General features: G+C 39.5%; 2 protein-coding genes across 2 annotated transcripts in view; both read left to right on the top strand.

The window, feature by feature from the left end:
* ANKUB1 (ankyrin repeat and ubiquitin domain containing 1) overlaps positions 1 to 9,721 on the top strand; it is a 29,513-nt gene extending 19,792 nt beyond the window's left edge. Inside the window, exons 4-6 of the mRNA XM_040480472.1 lie at positions 1,059 to 1,173; positions 4,780 to 5,718; positions 9,556 to 9,721. Coding sequence (XP_040336406.1) covers positions 1,059 to 1,173; positions 4,780 to 5,718; positions 9,556 to 9,685 — 1,184 coding nt within the window. The 3' untranslated portion in view covers positions 9,686 to 9,721. The remainder of the gene's footprint in view (positions 1 to 1,058; positions 1,174 to 4,779; positions 5,719 to 9,555) is intronic.
* A 7,246-nt stretch (positions 9,722 to 16,967) lies between these two features.
* On the top strand, positions 16,968 to 24,853 carry COMMD2 (COMM domain containing 2). Its single transcript, XM_040480468.1, has 5 exons — positions 16,968 to 17,102; positions 17,199 to 17,276; positions 17,965 to 18,047; positions 18,831 to 19,004; positions 24,561 to 24,853. Exons 1-5 carry the CDS (start codon positions 17,036 to 17,038, stop codon positions 24,756 to 24,758), a joined length of 600 nt encoding a protein of 199 aa, XP_040336402.1. The 5' UTR covers positions 16,968 to 17,035; the 3' UTR covers positions 24,759 to 24,853.
* Positions 24,854 to 26,821: the final 1,968 nt, after the last annotated feature.

Here is a 26,821-nt window from a genome sequence, read left to right as displayed (position 1 = left end):
ATCCCGGGGGAATGTGTAGAGAAAGAAAAGAAGGCTGAGGAAAGAAGATTCCTAAAAAACACCAGCCTGAAAGACAAAGGGTATGAGGTGCTACCTAGCGTAGACCAGGAGAGGGTAGACTTTTGAGGAGCAAGTGACAAATTCTCCAGCAGCAGGATGCCTGGGTGGCTCAGTCAGTTGAGTGTGTGACTCTTGATTTCAGCTCAGGTCATAATCCCAGAGTCTTGGGATCAGGCTGCATGCTGAATGTGGAGCCTGCTTGGGATTCTCTCTCTCTCTTCCTCTGCCCTTCTCCCCTACTTGTACTTCCTCTCTTTCCCCATTAAAAAAAAAAAAAATTCTCCAGTGGCAATGAACACATTACTTTCATGTTCATAATACAGAATATCTATTTTGTGAAGGATAAAACAAAAGGATCATTCAACTCCACCCACAGCCCGCTTGTAAGCTAACGGCCCCAAAAGCCCATTAGTCCTGTCACAGTTTCTTCAGTTTCCTTTTCCAACATACTGGCTTCAGTTGACATGGTGATGTATAAATTTTTTTAATGTTTATTTATTTTTGAGAGAGAGAGAAAGAGTATAAGCAGGGGAGGGGCAGAGAGAAAGGGGGACACAGTATCCGAAGCAGGCTCCAGACTCTGAGCTGTTAGCACAGAGTCCAATGTAGGGCTAGAACTCACGAACGTGAGATCATGACCTGAGCCAAAGATAGATGCTTAACCGATTGAGCCATCCAGGCGCCCCTACATGGTGATGTATATGTCAGCACGGAATCAATGTCCACAGGACTATTTTAAGATAGGTGCAAAAAAGTATTGCAGCTTATATGCAATTGCTGTGCAGCTGGGAAAACGGAAGTGCACAGAAGTTAAATGGCTTTTCCAAGTGACTGCAGGCCTAAGCTAAAAATAGCATCCCTGTCTACTTAGTCCAAGGTTACTTTTCGATTTGCATCTAGCTTGTGCCTCTGTTGAAGAAAGCTATCCTTAGAAGTTTTATGGATTTCCAAACCACAGTGATAGACTGGGATGATTAACTGCCTCTCTTGATCCACAGGCACAACACTTCGTTTGGACGTCTGGGATGGATGGAAGGAATTTCTGATGGGTTGTCTTCTGGGACAAAAACTTAAAGTCCAACGCTATTTATCAAATGAAGGACCAGTACTCAAGTATGGAGATAAGACAAATGCTAAATTAAGTAATTTTTACTGAACTTCCATAGGACCTTGAGCCATCAATTCACTCTACAGCTGGCGTGCCACACCATGCTAATTCCACTTAGCATGAATTAACCTGAAATTATTATTGAGATATTTGCTGGAAAAAGATAGCAGGGATGTCACCAAGGCTGACTGCCTTTGGTGATGGATTGCAATTCAGGTAGACTTTCCTCAGGAAACACTAACTATTTAAATAAGTGATGTCAGTTTGGTTTGGAAATCAGACTTTTAACAGCACTTTGAAAGCCCGTCAGAGTAAGTACCTTGCCACCCTCATATTCAATTATCCTAAAAAGCACTGATTGCTAACTGATTGGCTGAAACATTGGCTGCCTCTCCCTAAGCTCCCAAGGAATTTTTCAAACTGCTTTTAATACAAGCCTTCATACTTCTGCCATACATGAACACGTGTGACTGGGGCAGTGGATGGTAGGCTCAGAGAAGCAGGTGGTCATTTTAATGTATCTCTGCAGTCAGCAGCTTCTCATACATGTAAGTTGCATTACTCTTTAGGTTTTAATTCAATGGTATTTTAGGACAGGGACCCCTCCTGGTGATTCAATCATGCTTTACAGAAGCCCACACACCCAGCAAGAGCTCTAAGGGCTCTAAGAAGTGACAGAATAGAAAACAGCTTCTGCGATTGTATATAATATTCAATATTCTGAATTAATTTCTATTCAGAGATAGTGATACTTCCCTTTTTTCATGTTCTAAATCTGAAGAAATGCTGTATTGCATTGTTACTTTAATAGTGCATATTTATTGAGTACTTTGTAACAAGACACCGTGTTACATGTATTACCTAATTTTATACTTAGAACAATTTTATGAGGTAGATACTCTTTTATCACCAATGTCACACAGCTAGCCAGGGCACAACTAGATACCGAATCCTAACAATTTAATTCTAATGCTCAGATGCTTAACCATTCCACTTGACTTAATCCTTAAGTAAAATCTGAGGAGGGTGAGCAGTGGGGGGTGTGGCTGTGTGCCTGCTTTAGACCCTGCCCCCAATGTACACCCATGCACATGGCTCAGCTGACCCAGCTGGGCCCACAGGCTCACTCAGTTCCAGGCCTTATTGGCTCTGGTGATGGGTTCCCAGACTGCAATCTCCCTGCCCACACTATCTGTAGTTCTCATCATGCTGAAACACACACACACACACACACACACACACACACACACACACACACACAGGAACCGGATAGACAAAGGCACACAGGAGAGGAGGGGAAAAAGAGAAAAAAAGACCTATCAGCTCAGAGAATATACATGATCAGGCTAAAAAGCTCCTTTTATTCTGTCACCCAATCAGCAATTATCTATTGAGCATATACCACACATGATCCTAGGAATATACCAATAAACAAGATACGGTCCCTGCCTTCAACCTTACAATCCAGTAAAGGAAACAAAAAAACAAGTAACAGTGTGCGTTGGTGGTATAGTGGTGAGCATAACTGCCTTCCAAGAAACAAGTCACCAATTCCTGGAGAAGCAGAATTGCAAAATGATTAGGGACACAAACTCCAAGGCCCTTCTGCCTAGGTTCATAGCCCTACTCCCCAAGTGTTTAGTGTGTAAACTTGGGCAAGTTATACAGTCATCCTGTACTTGTTTCTTCCTTGAGGAAAAGGGAGTAATAATTGCATCTGTCTCACAGAACTGTTTCAGAGATTGTGTGACTAAATCATCGGAATTTAGAGGGCTGGTTGGCACATGGAAAGCGGGACATAATTGCTACGTGCTGTTGCTGTCACCATTCAGTATGAAAGTGTCATGGCATGGATACAGTCATGATCCATGATATTGGATTGGGAATGTATACAGTGGGCAACTAACTAGACTTAGGGGATCAGGTAAAGCATCCTGAGAAAGGCAACTGAGGTCTGAAGGGCTGATACTTAGGCAAATGGAAGGGAGGAAAAAAAAAAAAAGATATTCCAAAATTGATGGAGCCACATGAACAAAGTCCCAGGGGGCAAGAGAATAGCTTCAAAGAACTGAAACAAGTTCCACATGGTAGGTCATGAAGTGAGAGGGAGCTAGTGGCTGGAGGCTAGAAGGATAAGGAGAGGCCAGCTCTTGCAGGCACCTGTAGGAATGTGAAGGAACTTGGGCTTTATCTTTTAAGTGCTGGTGAGACATTGAAGGTAGAGAAAAGCCATGATGAGACCTGCATTTTAGAACATTGCTCTGGTTGCAGTGTGAGGAATAGAGGCAGGCAGGGGACAGGGAGATAGTCAAGAGGTAACAGTGGCCTGAACGAAGCTTATGACAGCAGAGGTGTGGCTAAGAAAACTCGACTATGAAAAGATACATTTAGAAGATAGAATCAGTTAGTCTAGGTAACAATATGAAGGCCAGTTAGTCCATCCAAGAGGGACTCTTCTCCCCAAAATAAGAAAACTGATCACATTCACAGATGCTGATTTGCACTAATGAATTTTGGGGAAAAAAAACGATGTGTGAACCAAAATGCCACTGTATTAAGGCATAACTCTAATTAGTTATAATCTAACTGTGGGTCCTGGAGACCCACATGTTCTGAGAAGGTCATCTCCTCGTACAGGAAAATTATACAGGAAGCCGCATACACATCAAAAGATGGTGTGGTGAGCATGTAATCAGAGACAGGAGGGTCAGTTGGTTTTGGATGTAGGTGGTTTTGGATGATGCCAGGCAAGCTTGCCTCCATCTCTATAATGGGGTCCGATAGCCCTGCCCAAGTATATCCTGGACAATACTTAGTGGACTCTGTCTAGGTTTGCCTCCCTAATTCTTATTTCTCTGAACAGCCCCCACCAGTCATTCGACTTACGCTTTATGGGGTATTGGAGGGATAGTAGGAAGGCCAGTGTGGCTCTAGGACAGTGACAGGAAAGGGGGTTGTGGAAAGTGGGGCAGGAGAGCGGGGCAGGGGCCTGATTGTAAGAGGCCTTGTAGGTCAAGGTGAGGAGTTAGGATTTCAATTGCAATGGGATGCTATTGGAAGGTTCGGAACAGAGGATAAACTATCTCCCGTTTCGGGAATAAAAAGGTCACTGAGCGCTGTGTGAGGAAAAGCCCGTAGGGAAATACAAGGAGGTGGGAGACAGTTAGGAGACTATGGCACTGGTGCTGGTGGGAGTGCAACATAGTGGTTTAGATCTGAATAGCAGTAGAGACTTTGAGAAGCCAGAAAATAAGGGCTGATGGTAGAAAAGACAAAACAAACATAGAAATCCGTATTTCTAAAATGTGCTGGATTTCTTCCAGTACTTTCCCAATTAACATAAAGGTTACTGTTTTCACTGGGACTTTGAGTTTCATAAAAAAGAAAACCACTCCAAGGAGCCCACTTTGAATTATTTGCCTGTGCATAATGGGATAATCTATACAAGCAGGATCTGTGCAGTTCAAGCTATATATTACCATACACCTTTCCTGAGAACATTCTATGTAAAAGTTAAGAAGAAATAAATACCTTAACTAGTATGTTTTGTAACTACATTATCAGTTTGCTGACTTACTAAACACTCACTCCCACTTGTTTCATTCATTCAGGTATCAGAAAAAGGTAGCCCTGTTCATCGCTGCCTTCTATGGGTACATCGAGCTCACTGAATGGGCCCTGAAGCAGGGCGTGCGGCCCGATGAGGCTGTTGGTGTTCACCCCTATCGAGCATGGTGCCATGAAGCCCTTCATGCAGATGTCTCTAAATGCCCCATTCATGCAGCTGCAGAAGCGGGCCAACTGTTGATTCTGAAGGCCTTTGTCAACTGCAGCGTGCTGTGCCTGGAATGTAAAAACGCAGCGGGGCAAATCCCCCTGACCATCGCATTTAAACACAAGCATAAAGACTGTGTATTGTATTTATTGAGCAAAATGTGGTCCACGGTTTCTTTTCCGAAAATATCAGTTCCCATGAGGATTTATATTAAAATAAAACAATGGGTCCTCAAAACTCAGAGTCACAACCTTAATAAAAGCCAGCTTTGCGGCGCAAGGGTCCTTGGGGCAAAAGTTGGAGACACTGTGATAGTGGATGGTTTCACCACACCACAAATGACCTCCAAGGGCTGGCATAAGGCTCAGAACAAGGACTCACAAAGCACTGTGAGTAAGCTACCACCTCTCAAGGAAGAAACTGCAAGCAAGAAACCTGTCAATCCTTTGGCAATTTCACAGCAGATCACAAGACGACAAACCTTGAAATTACCTCCACCTGTAGATGCAAATACGTTCTTTAAATTACAAAGACAGCAACAACAAAATCAGAAAAAAATTACTGCTGCAGCTAAGAAAAAAGAAAAGTTCATAAAAAATACATATCTCCCTCAAATCCCCCTCCCTCCAGTTTCAAGAGTGGGCTATTCACACCCATCTTTTTACTATGCAACACCCAGTGCTGACTTTTTACTCAAATCGTCCTTTGCGTGCTTCTCAGAGCACAGTGGTAGGACTCCAAGGGAGAATGCCATCTACTGCTTAGCCGTGGCCAGGTAATGTTTTCTCTTTAAATACATAAGGACAAACCTTTAATAGGGCCGCTCTAGGGCAGGAAGTGGTCCATGAAGTCCTACCATGCCATATAATGTAATACAGGTTGTACGAATGCATCAGTATCCAGCTTCAAGGACCTCATCTTAGCCTTGTGTCTAGGACAAAATGAACTGATTTTACTGGCCAATCCAATCTGTGTAGTATCTGTGTAGTAAAAATCATTTTACTCCTCAGGCTTTCAGAAAGAAAAGAGACAGCAGAAAGAGTTGTATCAAATAACAAGGTCTGAGGCACCTGGGTGGCTCCGTTGGTTGAGTGTCCAACTCTTAATTTTGTCTCAGGTCATGATCCCAGGGAGTGAGCCCTGCATTGGGCTCCGCCCTAAGCATGGAGCCTGCTTGAGGTTCTCTCTCTGTCTCTCTCTCTCTCTGTGTCTCTCTCTCTGTCTCTCTCTCTCATTCTCTCTCTCTCTCCTTCCCTCTATCCCATCCCCCACTCACATGTTCTTTCTCTCTAAAAATAAAATAAAAATAACAAGGCCCCTTGACTCTTTTTTTAACTAATAAGAAATTGTTAATAATTAAAGGGAGAAGGGAGAGACTTGAAATGGGGGAGAGACACATCAAAAGTGTCATGGAAGACTGGATGGTAATGAAAGTGGAAGGAAAGAAAGGAACAAGTGAATAACAGACTGAACCATAAAGACTTCAGCTGACTTACTGGGCAAGATATATTGGTTGGGAAAGATCTATATTGGACAGGGTGATAGAGTTGACATTAATATTTAAGGTCAGCTTAAAAAGTAATCCATTGTCACATTTAAAGACAAAAACCAGTGTATCAGGAGTGGACTTTTCAGGCACATTCATTTCATAAGATAAAATTTGACATATTGGTCATCAGATTTCACTGAAAACACAACTCTGATCAGATCTCAGGTCCCATCCATTACTTATGTGGTTTTTTTTTGCGTTCTAATATTACAGTAGAATATAGATTTATGAGTGGTTTTCCCCCTTACTCAATATAATGAAAAGGAAAGAAAAAAAAAACAAGGCTAGATTGTTTCAGTTGCCTTTCAGTATTTGTTTTTATTTCCACTCTACTTTATTTCAGCTAAGCTGTTGCCACCTAGTGGTCAGAGTAATTGGGCTATAAAACTGGCAAAATTTGGAACAGCACAATTAAACTAACTGCTTAACAACTTTAATTTTCATAATTCATGAGCTATCTCTGACTAGAATGTATAAGAGATAATCTAAAATTCTAGAAAAATACCCAAGAAAATTATTAATTAAAAACATTGGGGTGCCTGGGTGGCTCAATTGGGTAAGCATCAGACTCTTGATTTCGGCTTGGGTCATGAACTCGTGGTTGGTGAGCTCAAGCCCCACGTTGGGCTCTTTGTTGACAGTGAGGAGTCTGCTTGGGATTCTCTCTCCTTCTCTCTCTGCTCCTCCTCTGTGCATGCATATGCGCAAGAGCACTCTCTCTCTCAAAATAAATAAACATTAAAAAATTATATAGTTGGGGCACCTGGGTGGCTCAGTCAGTTAGTTAAGCGTCCGACTTCAGCTCAGGTCACGATCTTATGGTCCGTGAGTTCGAGCCCCACATCGGGCTCTGGGCTGATGATGGCCCAGAGCCTGGAGCCTGCTTCCGATTCTGTGTCTCCCTCTTTCTCTGACCCTCCCCCGTTCATGCTCTGCCTCTCTCTGTCTCAAAAATAAATAAAAACGTTAAAAAAAATTATATAGTTATCTTAAAATCATGCTGTAAACATAAGAAAGGAAGCACTGATTAGTTTTATCAATAGATGTACATTAGAAATCAAAAGATGCGCTTTTAAAACATTCTTAAGTGCTTATTATGTCCCAGTGAAGTGCTAGGCAGAATGCAAACATGCAAAGGTAAAGCAAGGAGTTAATCCAGAACATTAATGATGGATGAGGCAAACTTGGATGGAGTTCAAATACTTGAAATACTAAGGTAATCTTATGCAAGATTGCTTCTGATAGAATTGGTGGAAGCCCTTTAAATTTCAAGAACTTTGCCAGACAAAAAGGGTGGTGGTAAAGAAAAGGAGCCAGGTACAGGTGCCAACATGGTCAAGGGCACTGCTTTATGAAAGGGTAAGAGAGAAATTTAGTTTTCAAAGAAGTCAGCAGATCTGCAAAAGGCATTTTAGGGGACAGGGAGAAACCGGCTGAAGATGAAACTAGCAAGGTAGACTGCATCTGCATGGAGAAGCGTCTTGGGTGCCCAAGTGGAGAGTGCGCTTCTTGTTAGGAAGTAGGTAGGAAGATCACGGAAGTTCTTTTTTTTTTTTTTTTTTTTTTAATCAGACAAGTCACATAATCAGTTTGTGTTTATTCTGGAAGATGTATCTGGTGGAGATGTGTGTTAGAGTCACTGGGAAGAAGTCTTATTGAAGCTGTGGAAGGCCTACAGTAGAGTTAGGAGGCTTCAATAAAGGAAGCAAAGAATGATAAAGACCTGGACTAGAGCAGAAATAGTAGGGAAGAGGAGAGAAGCCAAATATGACAGATACAGATACTTCTGAGGAACAATCTGCAAACTTTGATTGCTAATTAGATGTAGAAGTAGAGAGAGAAGGAGGAATTGAGTTTTATTTCTAGAGTTAGACATGGTGAGGAGATAGCAAAGTCACTGTGTTATTAGAGCAAGGATACTGAAGGGGGCAGGTTTAGAAAGAAGATAAAAGACATGGAAATTGGAAGTGTCAGTCAGGATTTAGGAGTCATGGATATGTGAGTTGAAGCAATTGGTAAATAAGGCCTCCCAGGATGAGGGTGCAGAGAGAGAGGAAGACAAAAAGGACAGAACCTCAGAGGACCCCTCTAAAGTAAATCACATTTGGGATGCCTGGGTGGCTCAGTTGGTTAAGTATGTGACTCTTGGTTTCAGCTCAGGTCACGATCTCATGTTTTTGTGGGTTCAAGCCCCATGTCCAGCTCCATGCTGAGGTGCGGAGCCTGCTTAGGATTTTCTGTCTCCCTCTCTTGCTGCCCCTCCCCCACTTGCACTATGTCTGTCTTTCTCAAAATAGATAAGTAAACTTAAAAAAAATAAAGTAAATCACATTTATATCCTACAAAGTAGGAGTAATGATATTCAAATCTACAAGTCCTTATTAGCATATAGTCAAGGAATAGCTACTATAAAACATTAAATTTCACTGCATTTCAGTTAAAGCCTATTTAATATCATTTTTTGAATTAAAAGCATTTTTCTTTTTTATTTTAGAGAGAGTGTACAAGCAGGGGAGAGAGGCAGAGGGAGAGAGAGAGAATCTTAAGCAGACTGCACACTCAGCGCGGAGCCTGATACAGGACTGAACCCTTGACACTGAGATCATGACCTGAGCCAAAATCAAGAGTCTGACACTTAACTGACTGAGCCCACCCAGGCTCCCCAAGGCTATTTAATATCTTATCAATGAAAAATAACATGTTTCTGTTGTGGAGGAAAAGGAAGAGAAGGGAGACACCAGAGAATATATCATCTATATAAGTATGCCTGGGGATACAGAAAAAGGTTCAAGCTAGAGAATTCTGTATGACATTGATTGGTTTTTCTGATTCTAGGTGTGAGTGCTAAATTTCTAGTATTGCTTGGGAAAATAACACTTCCACTGCTTCACAAGGAACCAGTTTCAGAAAGATTCCAACTTTCTATTTTATAACCTATCTGTGTGAGAAGATAAACTAGCCACAGTTACAAAATGAACCTTAAGACTTCTATCATTTCAGCAACAAACAGGGACAAGATTGGACTTCCTTACAATTTTTTTTTTTGGTCTTGTTTTCTTGCAGTGCCTTTAAAGAGAAACGATGGCTTCAGCAGTTAGGAATAGCAAGAGTTCTAGCCAAAAAGAGCATTTCTAACCTGACCACACAAGGAGGCCTGACAGCATGTGAAAATCCTCCAGAAATTGTGCTTTGAAGAGTCATGACAACCTCAGTTTGGGCAAAGACCTGATCAAACAGAACCTTCAGTTCTAATGTTAACATTTCAAGTAATTAATGCTATAAGTTCTAATAATAGTTCTAATGCTACACAACTATCAACAGGATAGTTAATATCTAACACCAGGTTTTCTTGAATTCCATCACTGGCAGTGAACATTCCAGGCATGTGTTTTGCATAATTTGAGAAAGAATCTATAAGAAATGGAAGGTAGTAGTCGCCTTACAGAGTAGGAAAACTGGAAGGATGGGAACAAAGAATGGGGGTGAGAACTTTTACAGTTTCTCTTTTTTTGTTTTCCTGGGTTTATTTTTAATGCTTTTTTTTTTAAAACCATATTAATGTAGAACATAATAAAAATAAATTCATTTTAAAAGTAGGATGGTTACAAACATCCTCCTACAAAAGTCAAGTTCTGGTCTTAGATATCTTTTGAACTTCTGCTAAAACATTGCTTTCCATTAATTTTTTTAAATTGATACACACAGTGAATTGCACAAATCTTAAACATAAGATTCTATGGCTCTGACAAATATATACATCAATATAACCACTACCCCAGTCAAGATGCAAATACTTCCATTTCCCCAGAAAGTCTCTCCAAGTTCCTATAACTAAGTCCATCCTAATCCCCTATAGGCATCCACTTCTCTGATTTCTGTACCCATGCATAAAGTTTTCTAGTCAAAGAAATCATACGATTGGTCACTTCTGTTTGCTTTTGTTGCTCCGTGTAATATTTATGCTGTTGCATGTATCAACAGCATATTCTTTTCTCTCTCTCTGTAGTGATATTCTTTTTCATTCCTGGTATTGGTAACTTTTGCTTTCTCTACTTTTCTTTTTGTCATAAAGAGTCTTGCTGATGACTTATTGTTATTAAACATAAATGGTTTTTATCAATTTTAATAGTTTAGTTTTTACAGTGAACTATTCCTTTTAATTCTTTCTATTGTATATTTGTGTTCTAATTTGTTTCTTTTTTTTTTTTTTTACAGTTTTTACTTCTCTGATTAAAATTTTCATCTGTCATCCAATGTTTTGGACATATTATTCATAGTTATTTTGGAGTCCAGGTCTAATAACTCCAATATCTCTACTTCATTCAGATCTTTCTTTGACTTTTCTTTATTACCTAGTATATTCCATTGTATGGATACACCATAATTTATCTGTTCAGCTGTATGTGTATTTGGGTTGCCTATAGTTCTGTGTTATTGTGAATAAAATTACTATGAATATTATTGTAAAGGTCTTTTCCTGGACATAAGCTTTCATTTTTCTTCGGCAAATACCTAGGAGTGGAATTATTGGATAATATATTGGATAAATGTATATTTAACATTATAAGAAATTGCATAACAGTTCTCCAAAGTGGTTTTATGATTTTATACTCCCATTAACAATGTACAAATGTTCTGATTGTTTCACATACTTGTCAAAATTTGGTGTCATCAGTGTTTTTGATTTTGTTATTCTAGTGGATTTGAAATGACATTTCATTATGGTATTAATGTACATTTCCTTGATGACTAATGATACTGCAGGCTTTTTCATGTGCTTATTGGTCATTTGTATATCTTTTGTGAAGTATCAACTCAAGAGTTTTGCCCATCCGAAATATTGGGTTGTCTTTTTTTTTTTTTTCAATGTTTTTATTTATTTTTGGGACAGAGAGAGACAGAGCATGAACGGGGGAGGGGCAGAGAGAGAGGGAGACACAGAATCGGAAACAGGCTCCAGGTTCCGAGCCATCAGCCCAGAGCCTTACGCGGGGCTCGAACTCACGGACCGCGAGATCGTGACCTGGCTGAAGTCGGACGCTTAACCAACTGCGCCACCCAGGCGCCCCTGGGTTGTCTTTTAATTATTAGTTTATTGGAGATTTTTACATACTCATGATACAAATTCTCTGTATGATACAAATACATACAGATCTATGTATTGCAAATATTTTTTCACAGGCTGTGGCTCACTTTTTCATTTTATTAATGGTGCCTTTTGACGAATGAAAGTTTTTAACTTTGATGAAGTACAATTTATCATTTTTTTTCTTTTATGGTTAACGTCTTCCATTTTCTCTTTAAGAATCCTCTGCCTATCTCAAAGTTGTGAAGATATTCTCGTATGTTTTCTTGTAGAGGTTTCAAAGTTTTAGTTTTTACGTCAGGTCTATAGTCCATCTTGAATTACGTTTGTGTGTGTAATATGACGTGAGCATCAGGATTCATTTTTTCCCCCTGTTTATCAAATTGCTGTAGCACCAGTTGTTGAAAAAACCATCTTTTCTCTCATTGAATTATCTTGGTATCTTTGTCAAATATCAGTTTATAATACTTATGGATCTATTTCCAGACTTTTGTTCCATTGATCTACTTACTTATAATTATACTATACCACACTGTCTTAATTACTATAGTTTTATAGTGGGCTTTGAAATCAGGTAGTATGACTATTCCAGCTTTGTTCTTCTTTTTCCAAGTTTGTTTTGGCTTTTCTTAGTTTGTTTCCAACAACTAACAAACTTAGTTTGTTTTCTTAGTTTGGCTTTCCAGGTTTGTTTCCTTTCATTTCCATATAGTTTTTTTTTATTTTTTTAACATTTATTTATTAAAATAAATGTCTCTAAAGAGATACAGAGCGAGAAAGAGCATGAGTGGGGAAGGGGCGGGGAATGGGGGGGGGGCACAGAATTGGAAGCAGACTCCAGGCTCCGAGTTGTCAGCACAGAGCCCAACATGGGGCTGAAACCCACAGACTGCAAGATCATGACCTGAGCCGAAGTTGGACGCTCAACTGACTGAGCCACCCATGTGCCCCTTTCCATATAGATTTTTAAATAAACTTGTCATTCTCTATTAAAAAAAAAACCTGTTAGGATTTTGATAGGGCACAAGTGATATCTTAATAATATCGAATCTTGCAACCCATGATGTATTTCTCTATCCATGGTATATGTCACCATTTATTTATATCTTCCTCTATTTCTTTCATCATTTTTTTTTTTTTTTAGTTTTTGGTGTAAAACTCTTGTTAAAATTTTCTTTTTAAATTTTTAATGTTTTTATTTATTTTTGAGACAGAGAGAGACAGATCATGAGCAGGGGAGGGGCAGAGAGAGAGGGAGACACAGAATCCGAAGCAGTCTCCAGGCTCTGAGCTGTCAGCACAGAGCCTGATGCGGGGCTCGAACTCACGGACTGTGAGATCATGACCTGAGCTAAAGTCGGACGCTTAACTGACTGAGCCACCCAGGCGCCCCCCTAAAGTTCATTTTTTAAAAATACCTTTAAGTTTCAAATTAGATATTTGGAGTTGGGCCACATAGAGGATTAATGTAAAAGAAAATACAAAGATGATGCCAAATAGATATAAGGCAGCATGTGTATAGGTGCTAGTTCATTGTAGAGACAAGAAGGGATAGATAGTAACTGGAAGAGGACCCAGGTTCTGGGGCACTGGTAACACTGGGTAACTAGGTGTGTTCAATATGAGAAAATTCAACAAAAAGTATTTTTTATCTTTTCCATTTTATGTACCTATTTTATAATCCAATTGAAAAGGTGAACTAAAATAATTTTTAAAAAATCAAAGGAACTAATTCATGCATTTTGCGCCAGATTCAGACCCATGAGAGGGCAATCCATGTGAGTGATGGGTATGACCAGGCTCTTATCCTCTTGACAGTATGTATGCTGAACCGAACTGCAATTCCTTGCAGAGGATGATAATATTTTACATAACATTGAAACACAGCCAAGGAAATTCTGGTGCAAAGATTCTGGGGCTGGGATGTCTGAGAAGGAAAAAGGAATGTGGGGATATCTCAAGGAAAAGGAAAGTGGATGAGGTGGAGGGAAATAGAAAAATAAGGAAAGCATGCGAGAGGACAATTGATATGAACCCTTTTTCCCTGCCAAAATCAAATGAAAAAATACTGAGTATACTTTCTTCACTTTAGCCCCAGAAGTAAAATGGCACGAAGTGACTTTAAGACCTTACGTACTTACAATGTAATACAGTTGTAAAGCATGAGTATTAGCATGTATAGGCATACCCTGGGACACTTAGCCTGAATCTTATTGGAATCAGAGTTAATCAGTTAATCAGTAGAAGCTGCTACCTTCTCTGTGGGGTTCCAAATCATTTTGTTCAAACATCAAGTATTAGCTCATCATACTCATATTGACTTCACCTAATTGTCCCCCTCAATTTATTGTCATCGTGCAGAGGGAAAGACATTGTTTTGTTCACCTCCAAACTGCCAAGGCATAGCATATGCTTGCACCTTTGAGTAATTGCTCAACAAACATTTGTTGCATCAAATGAATGGATTTTAGGATGACTATGCACACAGAATTCTCAAAGATTTGGGCACATAAAATCTTCTATAAAATAGAAATGCTCCAGTTTGCAAATCTTTCAGTTGTTTAACATTAATTCATTGTTTAATTTGATCATTAAAATAAATTTCTTGGGGTTCCTGGGTAGCTCAGTTGGTTAAGTGTCCAACTCTTGATTTTGGCCCAGGTCACAGTCTCACTGTTCGTGAGTTTGTGCCCTGCACTGGGCTCTGTGCTGATGGTGCAGAGCCTGCGTGGGATTCTGTCTCCCTCTCTCTCTGCCCCTCCCAGCTTGCTTTCCATCGCTCTCTCTCAAAATAAATAAATATTTAAAAATCAATTCCTTAACGTGAACTTATTAATTCATTTAAGCATGATAACAGCCCTGTATGGCACAGAAGGGCAATCATCATTAAAACACCCGTGGAGATGACACTAAAGTAAAGGAGACAATCAAGTGAAGTCAATACAATATAATGGGGCACCTGGGTGGCTCAGTCGGTTGAGCGTCTGACTCTTGATTTTGGCTCAAGTCAGGATTCCGGAGTTGTGGGATTGAGCCCCAGCTTGTGGAATCACGCCCTATGTTGGGCTTCGTACTGAGCATGGAGCCTGCCTAAACTCCTCTCTCTCCCTCTTCCTCTGCCCCTCCACTGTTTGCATGCACACTCTCTGGCTCTCTTTCTCTCTCAAAAAAAAAAAAAAAAAAAAAATCAAGAGGCTAAGTTTATAACATTTAAAAACAACTTGTTGGAGGCCTTATAGGAAGTGTGAAAGCCAGATCTGGAATCTAGACTTCAGATTTTTCATTCAGGTAATTTCCTCTAAACTATGATATGACATTTAGTAATAAAACATTGCTCTGGGGGTGCCTGGGTGGCTCAGTTGGTTGAGTGTCTGACTTCAGCTCAAGTCATGATCTCACAGCTTGTGAGTTCCAGCCCCACATCAGGCTCTGTACTAACAGCACAGGACCTGGAGTCTGCTTCTGATTCTGTGTCTCCCTCTCTCTCTGCCCCTCCCCCGCTCATGCTCTGCTGCTCCTGTCTCAAAAATAAATAAACATTTACAAAAATTTTTTTAAAAACAAACAAAAAAAACGTTGCTCTGTAAATTATCCCAGGGAGTTCTAACTCCCAGGCTGTTTCCCCCCAGCTATAACTTGGCTTCTTGACCACTTTCTTTGGCCACTCCATTCAGTTACTTCTATTCACCACCTTCACCCCCGCCACCCGCATTTTTAGTCCCTGAGATCACAGGGAAGAAAGGCTATATCATATTGGCATAGTATTATATCTACTTGTAGATTCATTTAGGCATTTCTTATTCCCCATGAAGGTATGATTCTTGAAGTATCTCCTTTGTGCCAGCTGAAACTGGTTCCTACTGCAATGATCCCCTCATTAACCCATGGATTCACTACAATCTTTGACATGTGTCCATTATATATTTGTCAAAAAATCATGATTTTACTTTTTTCTGAAAACTATTCTTAAATAATAGACATTTTCTCAATTAGGAATAAAAGCTTCTTCAGGAAACGATGCTATTTTTGCTGATCTCCAACTTACAGTCTAAGAAAATATTGTGCTCTCTCTGCAAATGCTGCTTCAAGACCTAACTGACAAATTTAAAGACATTCCTTTCTGTGCCCCTCCTTTCTGTGGAGGAAACAATTTCAACGTGAAGGACAAGGTACACACAGCAAACAGAGCTAAAACAACTTCCAATTTTCATTTCTGCCCAGGAGATAGTATAGAGAGAATTATCTCAATCCCTACATATAACAATAGATATGAAATCTCTCTCTACTCCCTCTTCTCTTTCCCCCCACCAACTTCCCCACCAAGGGGGGTGAGATTTGGAAAGTCCTGTTCCTATCAATTGGCAATTCCATAGTCTCCGATATTTGAACCACAGCAGGTGAGAAGAAAACGCTGGGAAAAGACCCAAATTTTCACACTGTCTCAACACATAAAGATAAAAATATTGTTCTGAACTCTGCAAGCAGCAGTCATTGTTGTCATCATCATCTTTTTTTTTTTTAATGTTTATTTATTTATTTTTGAGAGACAAAGAGAAAGAGAGAGCACACAAGCAGGGGAGGGGCAGAGAGAGATGGAGACAGAATCCCTAAAGCAGGCTCCTCGCGCTATCAGCACAGAGCCCAATGCTGGGGTCAAACCCACACACCGTGAGATCCTGACCCGAACCAAACACGAGAGTCAGAGTCTTCAACCAACTGACCCACCCAGGCACCCCTTGTCATCATCATCTTTATCTTAATTCATAATCACTCCTAGAAATTGTTACAAACCTTCAGGTTTCAGCCTGCTGTGTAGAATGATGGGCTTTGGAGCAGGTCGTCAAGGGATCTGACCCTCTCCTTCCAGCTGTGTCTCTGGCTTATTATGTGATCTTTGGAGCTTTGATTCGTCATCTGTAAAAACGAGGTCATAGCTCTTGAGCGAATTAAATAAGATCAATCAAATAAGATAACATATACAAAAACTCTGTGCAAACTAATAGCTCTATAAAAGTTAGTTTCAGTCGCTTGACCTTTCTCTGTTTCCTTATCCCTCATGGGAACAATAATTGTACCTACCTCATAGAATTCTTCTCAACCCTAAATAAGTAAACACATGTAAGAACATTTCCTGATACAGTGCTTAATACATGTTAGCTATTGATATTATTCATGTAGGCTCCACATGGGGGCGTGCAGGATTTTAAACGTCGTTTCATCTTCCACGGAGCATGGCACCGCGCATCCACCAGGCTACGTCTTTTCAAAACGATTTGCTAGCGGAAGAATCTTCCAACCTCTGAATACACCATCGGCGGGCGTTCGAGTGTAGGACTCAGGCCGGAACCCAAAGCTGGGGATGTGGAGAAGCCGGAGCTTCTTTGCGTTTGGACGCTGGCCCCGGAAGTGGCGAGGGCGGGGTCAACACTGCCGAGTAAAGTCCTCTGACTTGGGAAGATGCTGCTGGACCTTTCGGAGGAGCATAAAGAGCACCTGGCCTTTCTGCCGCAAGTGGACAGCACGGGTCAGGGGACGCGGCCGCGGAGGGTGGTGTTCTGTGGTCTGGGGAGGGGAACAAGGGGTGTGCCCGGCGCTCACGGTCTCCTGGTTTCCCTTGCAGTGGTCGCCGAGTTTGGGCGGATTGCGGTGGAATTCCTGAGGCGAGGCTCGAACCCCAAGATCTACGAAGGCGCCGCCAGTAAGCCTGGGAGGGGCACTTCGCGGGGAAGTGCGGGCCATTCTTTGGCACCCTGGAGAGATAGGGGTTTTTGCAGCTCCAATGGTCTAGTTCTCATTGTGGTAGAATAAAAGCAGAAAGGCTCTTCAGGACGCAGATCCCCCATCCCCTAAGTAGCTTTGAGATTTTTAAAGCTTCTATTAAGTCGGTGTTGTCATCCGTAAAATGGACATACTACCATCTGCCAGAGATACTATGATGCTTAAATGCACCAAAGCGTGTGAAATAGTTGGGTGAGCCATTAATATCATGCAAGTGTTTGGTTATAATTACTTCAGATATCCGCTTTTGCTGCAGTATTGTTTTTTCCCTGCCGGACAGTGTAGTTTCTGAGATTGTCAGCCCTTGAATTCCACTTATGCCAGACTTGAAGTAGCTGGACATTCAAGAGAAGGACTAAGGACTGTATGCCTGATGCTAGTCTGTCTCCACGGGTCTGCATTTTGAAAAGAAGGTTACACAGCGGCAAATACCCAAAGCATTTGTCCAGCAGTGGAGAATGAATAGGAGTCTATTACTAAGTCATTATTTTTCATCGTAGTGTTTGCAAATATGGAATAATGGATAATATTTATTCCTAAATAAGAATTTGAGTAAAAGGATAAATATCACACAATAATTTATTTGCTTTTTTTTTCTTTTTTCCCAGGAAAACTAAATGTGAGCAGTGACACTGTCCAGCATGGTGTGGAAGGATTAACATACCTCCTCACTGAAAGCTCAAAGCTTATGGTAAGGGCTTCTGTGGAGTGTTTGTATTTCTTCAACCTTAAAAAGCTCCAGTATACTCTGCATCATAGCCTCATAGCCCTGGCAGGCACCTGCTTATTTCAGTAATGTTGTTAATGGTTTATAATTGATTTAGTGAAGCCATGCCTAAACAATATGGCTGTAATGTGATCTGCTGGTATGAAAGCCTCTTGCTAGTATAAATTAGAATTCTCTCTAATCCTGCATGTTATTAAGCCATATACAATAGTGGGTATCCTAGGAAGGGGGAGGAATAAATGATTTATTTTTTTGCATATTAGCAGTATCTGACTTGACGGAGAATAGGAGAGAAACTGGGAATTTAAAAAAAAATTTTTTTAACGTTTATTTATTTTTGAGAGACAGAGACAGAGCACGAGTGGGGGAAGGGGCAGAGAGGGAGACACAGAATCGGAAGCAGGCTCCAGGCTCTGAGCTGTCAGCACAGAGCCCAACATGGGGCTCAAACCCACGAGCTGTGAGATCATGACCTGACCTGAAGTCAGAGGCCCAACCGACTGAGCCCCCAGGCACCCTGAGAAACTGGGCATTTTAATACTTTTTATGCTTTAATACAAGTATTTTTATGTATCAGAAACTCAGACTTCAAAATAGTGGGTAAGAGTTATCTCTGTAAAGGATGTAGTTTCTTTTACCAGGCAGAAAAGAATTAGGAGATATCATATTCTTTTGTGTATATCAAATATTTTAGCATTTCTAGACAATCATAAATTTGATGTTCTGTTAAACTTGATTCACTTTCAGATTTCTGAACTGGATTTCCAAGATTCTGTTTTTGTTCTGGGATTCTCTGAAGAATTGAACAAATTATTGCTTCAGCTTTATCTAGACAACAGAAAAGAGATCAGAACTATTCTGAGTGAATTGGCACCAGACCTTCCCACTTACCACAGCCTTGAATGGAGACTAGATGTACAGGTATGGTTTCCCCCACCTGACAAACTATAAGATTAATTTTGGTTCTATGTCCTCAGGCTTATTGTATTCTTTACCACCTTAACTGAACTTTGGTTTGAAACTTTATTTTTTTAATGTTTATTCTGAGACCATTTTACAAATAGTTCATTTTCTGATATGCTTAATGTGTTTACATCAGTTTCACTTGCAAAGTTTGTAACAAATAGGTTCTTTTGGTAAGGAGATGGTCATGTAAATTTTTAAAGTGGTATTTGATTTTTAAGAACTTTTATGCCTAAGCAAAACATACATGGATTAAAGTGCATACGTCATTGTATAGCTCAGTGAATTATCACATGGTAAAAACACCCATAAAACCAAGACTTGCCCATGACAGGCACCCCAAAAGCATCCTCTTTGCTTCTTACCAGTTCTCCTTCTTTCCTTTCCAAAGGTTAACGAGCACCCTGACTTCAAATACATAGATTACTTTACTTGTTCTTTAACTTTCTATATATGAAATGATTCAGTAAATATTGTGTCTGGCTGCTTTTACACTACGTTTGTAAGATTCAGTCATTTGCAAAGCCACATTGATAACCAAAAGGGAGTTCTCAGACTATTGTATGTAGCCCTTTATCAAGCAGTGACAGCTAATAGATGTTTATTGAATGTCATCGTTTGCTGATTAGAGCTGTGCCAAATGCATTGGTACACAAAAGAAGTATGAGACATTTTCTCAATTGGAAAAGATGTTATATACTCAGGGATATTAGGTGTTCTCAAAATAACTAGTAATTACAGATAGTTATAAGTTACTGGAGGGGGGGAATATAGTTGTAGACATAAAGTTACAGCTATGTACTGTACTTCACAAACATAGCTTAGGTCGTTCAGTGGATGCTTGCAGAATCCAGGAAAGCTTCAACAAAAGGAGGTAAAATTTCAGAAGGGTCAATAAATAGAGAAAACCAGGGTTAATGTTCTTGGAAGAGGAGGCAGCATAAGCATAAGGGAATGAGCTTTGAATAGGTTGCACACTAGTTCCCAAACTTGACTGCATATTGGAAAGGCATGGATAGTCTTAAAATATTTTCGTATCTATGTTCCGCCCCCAGAGATTCTGCTTTATTGTTATGGGGTTTGGTCCGAGCATCAGAATTTTTTAGAGTTCCGCTTGTTAGCCAGGTAATTCTAATTTGCAATAAAGTTTGTAAATTACTGTTATAGTGGATTCTTCCTGATTTGAATGGTGGTAAGATGGTCCAAACAGGATACAGAAATTCATGTAGAGGGTTTAGCAGTTATAATCCAGTGTAATGAGTGCTTGAATAGGTATAAACACAGGGTATGGCATAAACCAGATTGTAGGCTCTATGAGGGCAGGTACTGTGTCTTGTTCAGTACTGTGTCCCCAGCACAATGCCTGGTACATAATAGGCATTCAGTGCTGAATATAAAAAAAGGTGGGGGAGGGTAAGTAGCTTCTTAAATTATTTATCAAATATTTCTTGTGCAGTTATCATGTGTTAGGTATTGTGGATTTAAAGAATCAGACACAGTTCGTGCTCTAGGAGACATAAGCAGCAAATCCTGTGGGGCTGTGGGAAGGAGGAGATCACTGTGGCCAAGCTTCTATGTTTAGGTCCTTTCATAATAACCAGGTGGAGGAGATGTGAGATGGTCATGTTTATGAGATTCAGTAGTAATTTATCTTGTAAATCTTTAGCTCTCTCTTGGGTGTGGGTAATTTCTGACTTTTGGGTTCTGGTAGCCCATAGAAGTTATTTTTTTGGCTTTATCGATTTGCATTGAGTTTTTCCATTATGAAGACATTTTTAGAAATTAGAAACAAGCAATTGAATTTTCTAAAACTTGGGAGAGCTCATTTACCCAGTGCAATGGGTTTGAATAGTGTGTTACTGCAAGAACTAATATAGTTTAAAGTTGAGTGTATACTGAATGAATATTGCTTCATGTGGTAAAATGCGTTTAAGGGGTAAAAAAGCTACTTAGAGAACTAATAGATTTTCTGAGCTCATTAGTCAAAATTATTACAAGGGATTTTAATTGGAGTAGATTCTTCTTTATAGGAGGAAGACTTGTCAGATGAAGATCAGCTGAATTGCTAGGAAACTAGTGACAAGTTACAGGACGTTTCGTTTTTGAGTAACTGATTTGTCTCATGGACACTGGTAGTGAATGGACAATTACCATCTAATTGTGCAGTTGCTTATGAGAAATACATTAATCATCATAGTTTAGTTTCTAGTAGAAACATTTCCCTTCATAAATTGCCAGCACAATTAATGCACTTAATAACATAAGTAAATTGAATGCATCTGAGATTGGTGAGGGACGATTTACCTTTAGGACTGATCCATTTAAATTGCTTTTGTTATTTTTACAAAGAGAAGGACAGAACATAAGTTCTAATCAGGAACCTTGTGGGCTACTGTTCTTTATCCTGTAGTACTGTCCTTGAAATTCATTTCTGAGAAAAAAATTAGGTCTAAATATGTCTTACTAGGTGTTTGTTAGGGATGTTGTATAACCTTCATCTGGAAATTTTAAAGAATGATATAGATGCTTATTTGTAAAGGATATTAATTTAGATATGTTGTGTAAAAGTTTGAGGATAGATTGAGGCTTTGGATGAAAAATTTATGGTTTATACACCTAGATACATTTGGTCCCTGTCTATCAATGCAGACATAGAGGAAAAAGAAGTATAAACAATGTGTAAGTGAATCAATAAGTAGTATTTTCAGTCATCATATTTATAGTTTACCTATCTTTCATATCTATAATTTTCTGTACTGGAGAAATGATCTTAAAGAGACACTTTAACTTATATGTATCTGTATTATTTTGGGAACTGGCTAACTCTAGGGGATTGACCTGTTGTTTCCAAATTATTTTTAGACATTAAATTTCAGTATCGTGGGTTCTTTTGGAAGCCAGATCACCTAGAATTAATTGGAAGAAGTTATTAGTCAGAATATTCTGTGTTGCGGTATAAATTAATCCTGAAATCTCAGGGTTAGATTTTTGCTCACTCGGAAGTCTCTTCAATTGGGCTTCTTGTCCTTTTGACGTGACTCCAATAATTTTAGGTAACAATCTTGCTTTCCTGTATAGCAAGATGTCTCAGGCTCAATCTTTCACAGTTCTTATCCCAGACCTCTAATCAGTTACTCCTTTAAGGAGCTCCTGGCTCCTTTTAAGGAAGAATGGTCTTTAGAGAACAGTTGGTGCTAGAGCTAAATGCCTTCGCTTTCAAGTTAGCCATTGTTTCTAGTAGTTTCCTTTTTTTTTCTTTTAAAAATATGTCAATAGTACTTTTTAAAAAAATTCAGAATATATCATACAAATAAAGATTATAGATACTCAGTTTAAAGAATAATAGTAGGGGCGCCTGGGTGGCTCAGTCGGTTGGGCGGCCAACTTCGGCTCAGGCCATGATCTCGCGGTCTGTGGGTTCGAGCCCCGCGTCAGGCTCTGTGCTGACAGCTCAGAGCCTGGAGCCTGTTTCAGATTCTGTGTCTCCCTCTCTCTGACCCTCCCCCATTCATGCTCTGTCTCTCTGTCTCAAAAATAAATAAACGTTAAAAAAAAAAAAAAGAATAATAGTAAAACAAGTACCCATTGCCAAGCTTAAGAAATACACTGAGGGGCACCTGAGTGGCTCAGTTGGTTAAACATCTGACTTAAGCTCAGGTCATGATCTTGATGTTCATGAGTTCGAGCCCTGCGTCAGGCTCTTTGCTGACAGCCCAGAGCCTGGAGCCTGCTTCAGATTCTGTCTCCCTCTCTCACTGCCCCTCCCCCACTCGCACTCTGTGTCTCTCTTTCTCAAAAATAAATAATTAAAAAAAAATTTTTTTTAAAGAAATACAATGAGGGGCGCCTGAGGGGCGCCTGGGTGGCGCAGTCGGTTAAGCGTCCGGCTTCAGCCAGGTCACGATCTCGCGGTCCGTGAGTTCGAGCCCCGCGTCAGGCTCTGGGCTGATGGCTCGGAGCCTGGAGCCTGTTTCCGATTCTGTGTCTCCCTCTCTCTCTGCCCCTCCTCCGTTCATGCTCTGTCTCTCTCTGTCCCAAAAATAAATAAAAACGTTGAAAAAAAAATTTAAAAAAAAAAAAGAAAGAAATACAATGAAACCATCTGTGACCTACCACAGTTACAACCCCTCACACTTCCCTGAGGTAACCATTTTCCTGAATTTGATGTTAATCCTTTCTTTATAGTTTTTGGGTTTTTTTCCCCATTTGGCAAGTGAGTACTTTATCTTTTTTAAATTTTTTTTAATTTACATCCAAATTAGTTAGCATATGGTACAACAATTAGTTTAACACATTTTTTCATTAAACTTTAGTTTTTATGTATTCTTCTGCAACTTGCTTTTCTTTTTTTTTTTTTTAATTTTTTTTTTCCAACGTTTTTATTTATTTTTTTGGGACAGAGAGAGACAGAGCATGAACGGGGGAGGGGCAGAGAAAGAGGGAGACACAGAATCGGAAACAGGCTCCAGGCTCTGAGCCATCAGCCCAGAGCCTGACGCGGGGCTCGAACTCATGGACCGCGAGATCGTGACCTGGCTGAAGTCGGACGCTTAACCGACTGCGCCACCCAGGCGCCCCTGCAACTTGCTTTTCTGATTGAACATTTTCTTTTTCGAATTATCCATGACAATTTATATTGCTATAGTTTGTTTCTTTTCATTGACATTTAGTAAGCATTTTATTTTTAGGAATATTCTCAATACACTCATTCTGTTGTTAAATAGTATTTGAAATGTTTCTAATTTTTGACTCTTGGAAACAAATACTATTGTGAATATACGTATATATGTAAGAATTCAAGGTATATACCTAGGAGTGGAATTGATGGTACTATTATATTGTTTTCCAAAGTTATTCTCTTACCACTCTGATCAGCAGTGGATGAGAGTTCCCATTCCTATCACTTGCAGTGCCCCACATGGGCAGGTTTTTAATTCTTGCCAGTCTGATGTGTGTAAAATAGTATGTTATGTTTTCATTGCCATTTTCCTAATTACTAATAAAAAGTTGAACATGTTTTCCTATGTTTATCTATTTGTGTTACTTCTTTTGTGAATTGCTTACTTAGGTCTTCTGCACATTTTTCTTGGTCTTAATGGGGTTTGTTGTTTTTAATCAGAACATTCTGATTAAATTTCATGCATTCTGAATACTGATCTTTTGTTGGGGGAGGGGGTTCTATGTGTCATAAAATATCTTATCAGTTTGTGGATTGTTTTTCCACCACCTTTAGGTATTCTTGAAAGAAAGTGTTAATAATTTAAATGTATTTCAGCTTATCAGGTTTTTTCTTTGTGGTTTGTGCCTTTTATATCATGTTTAAGAAATCCTTCTGCCGGGCAAGGTTGCATATACATTGTCATGCCTTTTTTCTTTTCCAAAGGTTTTAAAGTTCATTTTTCATTTTGAAGTCTATGATTTATATGAAATTTGACTTTTGTATATGATATAAGGTAATTATAAATATTATATGTTCAGCATGATAATTATTCTCTTACTCCATTTAAAATGAAGCTTGCAAGCAGAAGCCTCAGGCAACAGATAAAACCATCAGTGACTATAAAGCTACACCTTAATCAGAATGGAGATCACAACACCAAAGTTCTGCAGACAGACCCAGCCACTCTGCTCCATTTGGTTCAGCAATTGGAACAAGCATTGGAGGAGATGAAAACAAACCACTGTAGGAGAGTTGTGCGCAATATCAAGTAGTTCCAGTTTTCAGGACTGGAATCACTGAATCACTCACGTATTGATAATGCGACAGTTACTTTTTTAATTTTTTATTAATTACAGTGATAAATACATATAGTTCCCATGAAATTTCTTTTTCTATGACAAGATATTGAGGTCGTGATCAAAAGCTAAAGTTAAGGGGTGCCTGGGTGGCTCAGTTGGTTAAGCGTCTGACTCTTGATTTGGGCTCAGGTCATGATCTCACAGTTCATGTGATCAAGCCCTGCATTGGGCTCTGCGCTATTAGCGTGGAGATTTTCTCTCCCTTTCTCTCTGGGCTTCCCCTGCTCGCACTCTGTCTCTCTCTCAAAATAAATAAATAAACATTAAAAAAAAAAAAAACAACGCTAGAGTAAAGTTCCTTTCCTGGTGCTAAATGTGGTCTGTTTCTTGACTAATTAAGATGTATTTTATATGTTAAAAGTGTATGTACAATTGAATCAACTGGAAGTGAATCTGTCCTATTCATATCTTTGGTGTATATGAATGTCTTTTATTCATACTTCTTTTGATTGCTTAACCTGACTGTTCTTTATTGACCAAAATTTGAAAATAAAATTCACAACGTAATATTACTGCTATTCAGAATATTTTTAGACAGTTCATTGTTTTTGACTTTTAAAAGCACCCACAATGTTAGTAGCTATGGAATAGTTGGAAGTAAATATGAATTTTTTTAAATGCTACATTGTTTAGGGGGTTCATGCATTTTTCCTGGTTAGTAAAGGTAATAAATACTATGTTGCTTAAGTTTGAGTTGTCATGGCTAATTTGCTTAAATAGTACTCAAATTTGTGTGATCATATATTACATTTTATCAAGGACCACTTTTTTTCTCTAGTATGCAAAGCATCTAAGAGACACACTGTCATTTACATTTATACACAGTGAATATAAGAGTAATATAATCACTTATTAATTATCTAAATATAAATTACAGTGACTTTTTGTCATTTTTTTTTTTTTTGGATGCAGTATATAAAAAGGGCAGGAGTCCATGTTTACTACATGTAAATATCCCTTCTTCTTTACAAACTTGATTTGTTTGTTTTTTAGTAACTATAAACCGTCGGCTTGAAAAACTCAGATACTGATGTGTCGGATTGGCCTGATAGAGTACAGGGACACAGGGAGACTTAAGGAGTAGCAGATTTAAGGAGAAAAAAAAAACACAAGGGTGGAAATGGGGGTTCAGCCTTAAATGTATATATATCTTATTCTGAGAGCCTCATCCCCATGGAGCAATCCAGGAACGCCTTTAGAGCCATCAGACTCAAAGCTGCAATCTGGGTTCTATCAATGCCTTGCATCCTAAGAATTAGAGATTTTCGGGTCAGAGTGACATTGTGTTTCTTCTCTTAAGAGAGAATCGGTAAAAATGAACTATTGGGACCTCATCAAAATAAAAAGCTTCTGCACAGTGAAGGAAACAGCAAAACAGCAAAACTAAAAGGCAACCGACAGAATGGGAGAAGATACTTGCAAACGACATATCAGATCAAGGGTTAGCATACAAAATCTATAAAGAACTTATCAAACTCAACACCCAAAAAACAAATAATACAGTGAAGAAACGGGCAGAAGACATGAATAGACACTTCTCCAAAGAAGACCTCCAGATGGCCAACCAACACATGCAAAAATGCTCCACATCACTCATCATCAGGGAAATACAAATCAAAAGCACAATGAGATACCACCTCACACCTGTCAGAATGGCTAACATTAACAACTCAGGCAACCATGCATGTTAGCAAGGATGTGGAGAAAGAGGATCTCTTTTGCCCTGCTGGTGGGAATGTAAACTGGTGCAGCCACTCTGGAAAACAGTATGGAGGTTCCTCAAAAAATTAAAACTAGAACTACCCTACGACCCAGCAATTGCACTACTGGGTATTTATCCACAAGATACAAGTGTGCTGTTTTGAAGGGAAACATGCACCCCCATGTTTAGAGCAGCACTATCAACAATAGCCAAAGTATAAGAAGAGCCCAAATGTCCATCAATGGATGAATGGATAAAGAAGATGTGGGGGCGC

The sequence above is a fragment of the Herpailurus yagouaroundi genome, unplaced genomic scaffold (assembly GCF_014898765.1).
Source record: "Herpailurus yagouaroundi ecotype Mexico unplaced genomic scaffold, PumYag 159, whole genome shotgun sequence".
NCBI lineage: Eukaryota > Metazoa > Chordata > Mammalia > Carnivora > Felidae > Herpailurus > Herpailurus yagouaroundi.
This window is presented reverse-complemented; position numbering and strand designations above follow the sequence as displayed.

What these genes read in the sequence shown, in the direction of transcription:
- COMMD2 (XM_040480468.1), top strand. Translation starts at nt 17,036, where the DNA reads ATGCTGCTGGACCTTTCGGAGGAGCATAAAGAGCACCTGGCCTTTCTG. An exon ending in GCCGCAAGTGGACAGCACGG is followed by an intron (nt 17,103 to 17,198) that starts GTCAGGGGACGC and finishes TTTCCCTTGCAG; the next exon opens with TGGTCGCCGAGTTTGGGCGG. An exon ending in CTGAAAGCTCAAAGCTTATG is followed by an intron (nt 18,048 to 18,830) that starts GTAAGGGCTTCT and finishes ATTCACTTTCAG; the next exon opens with ATTTCTGAACTGGATTTCCA.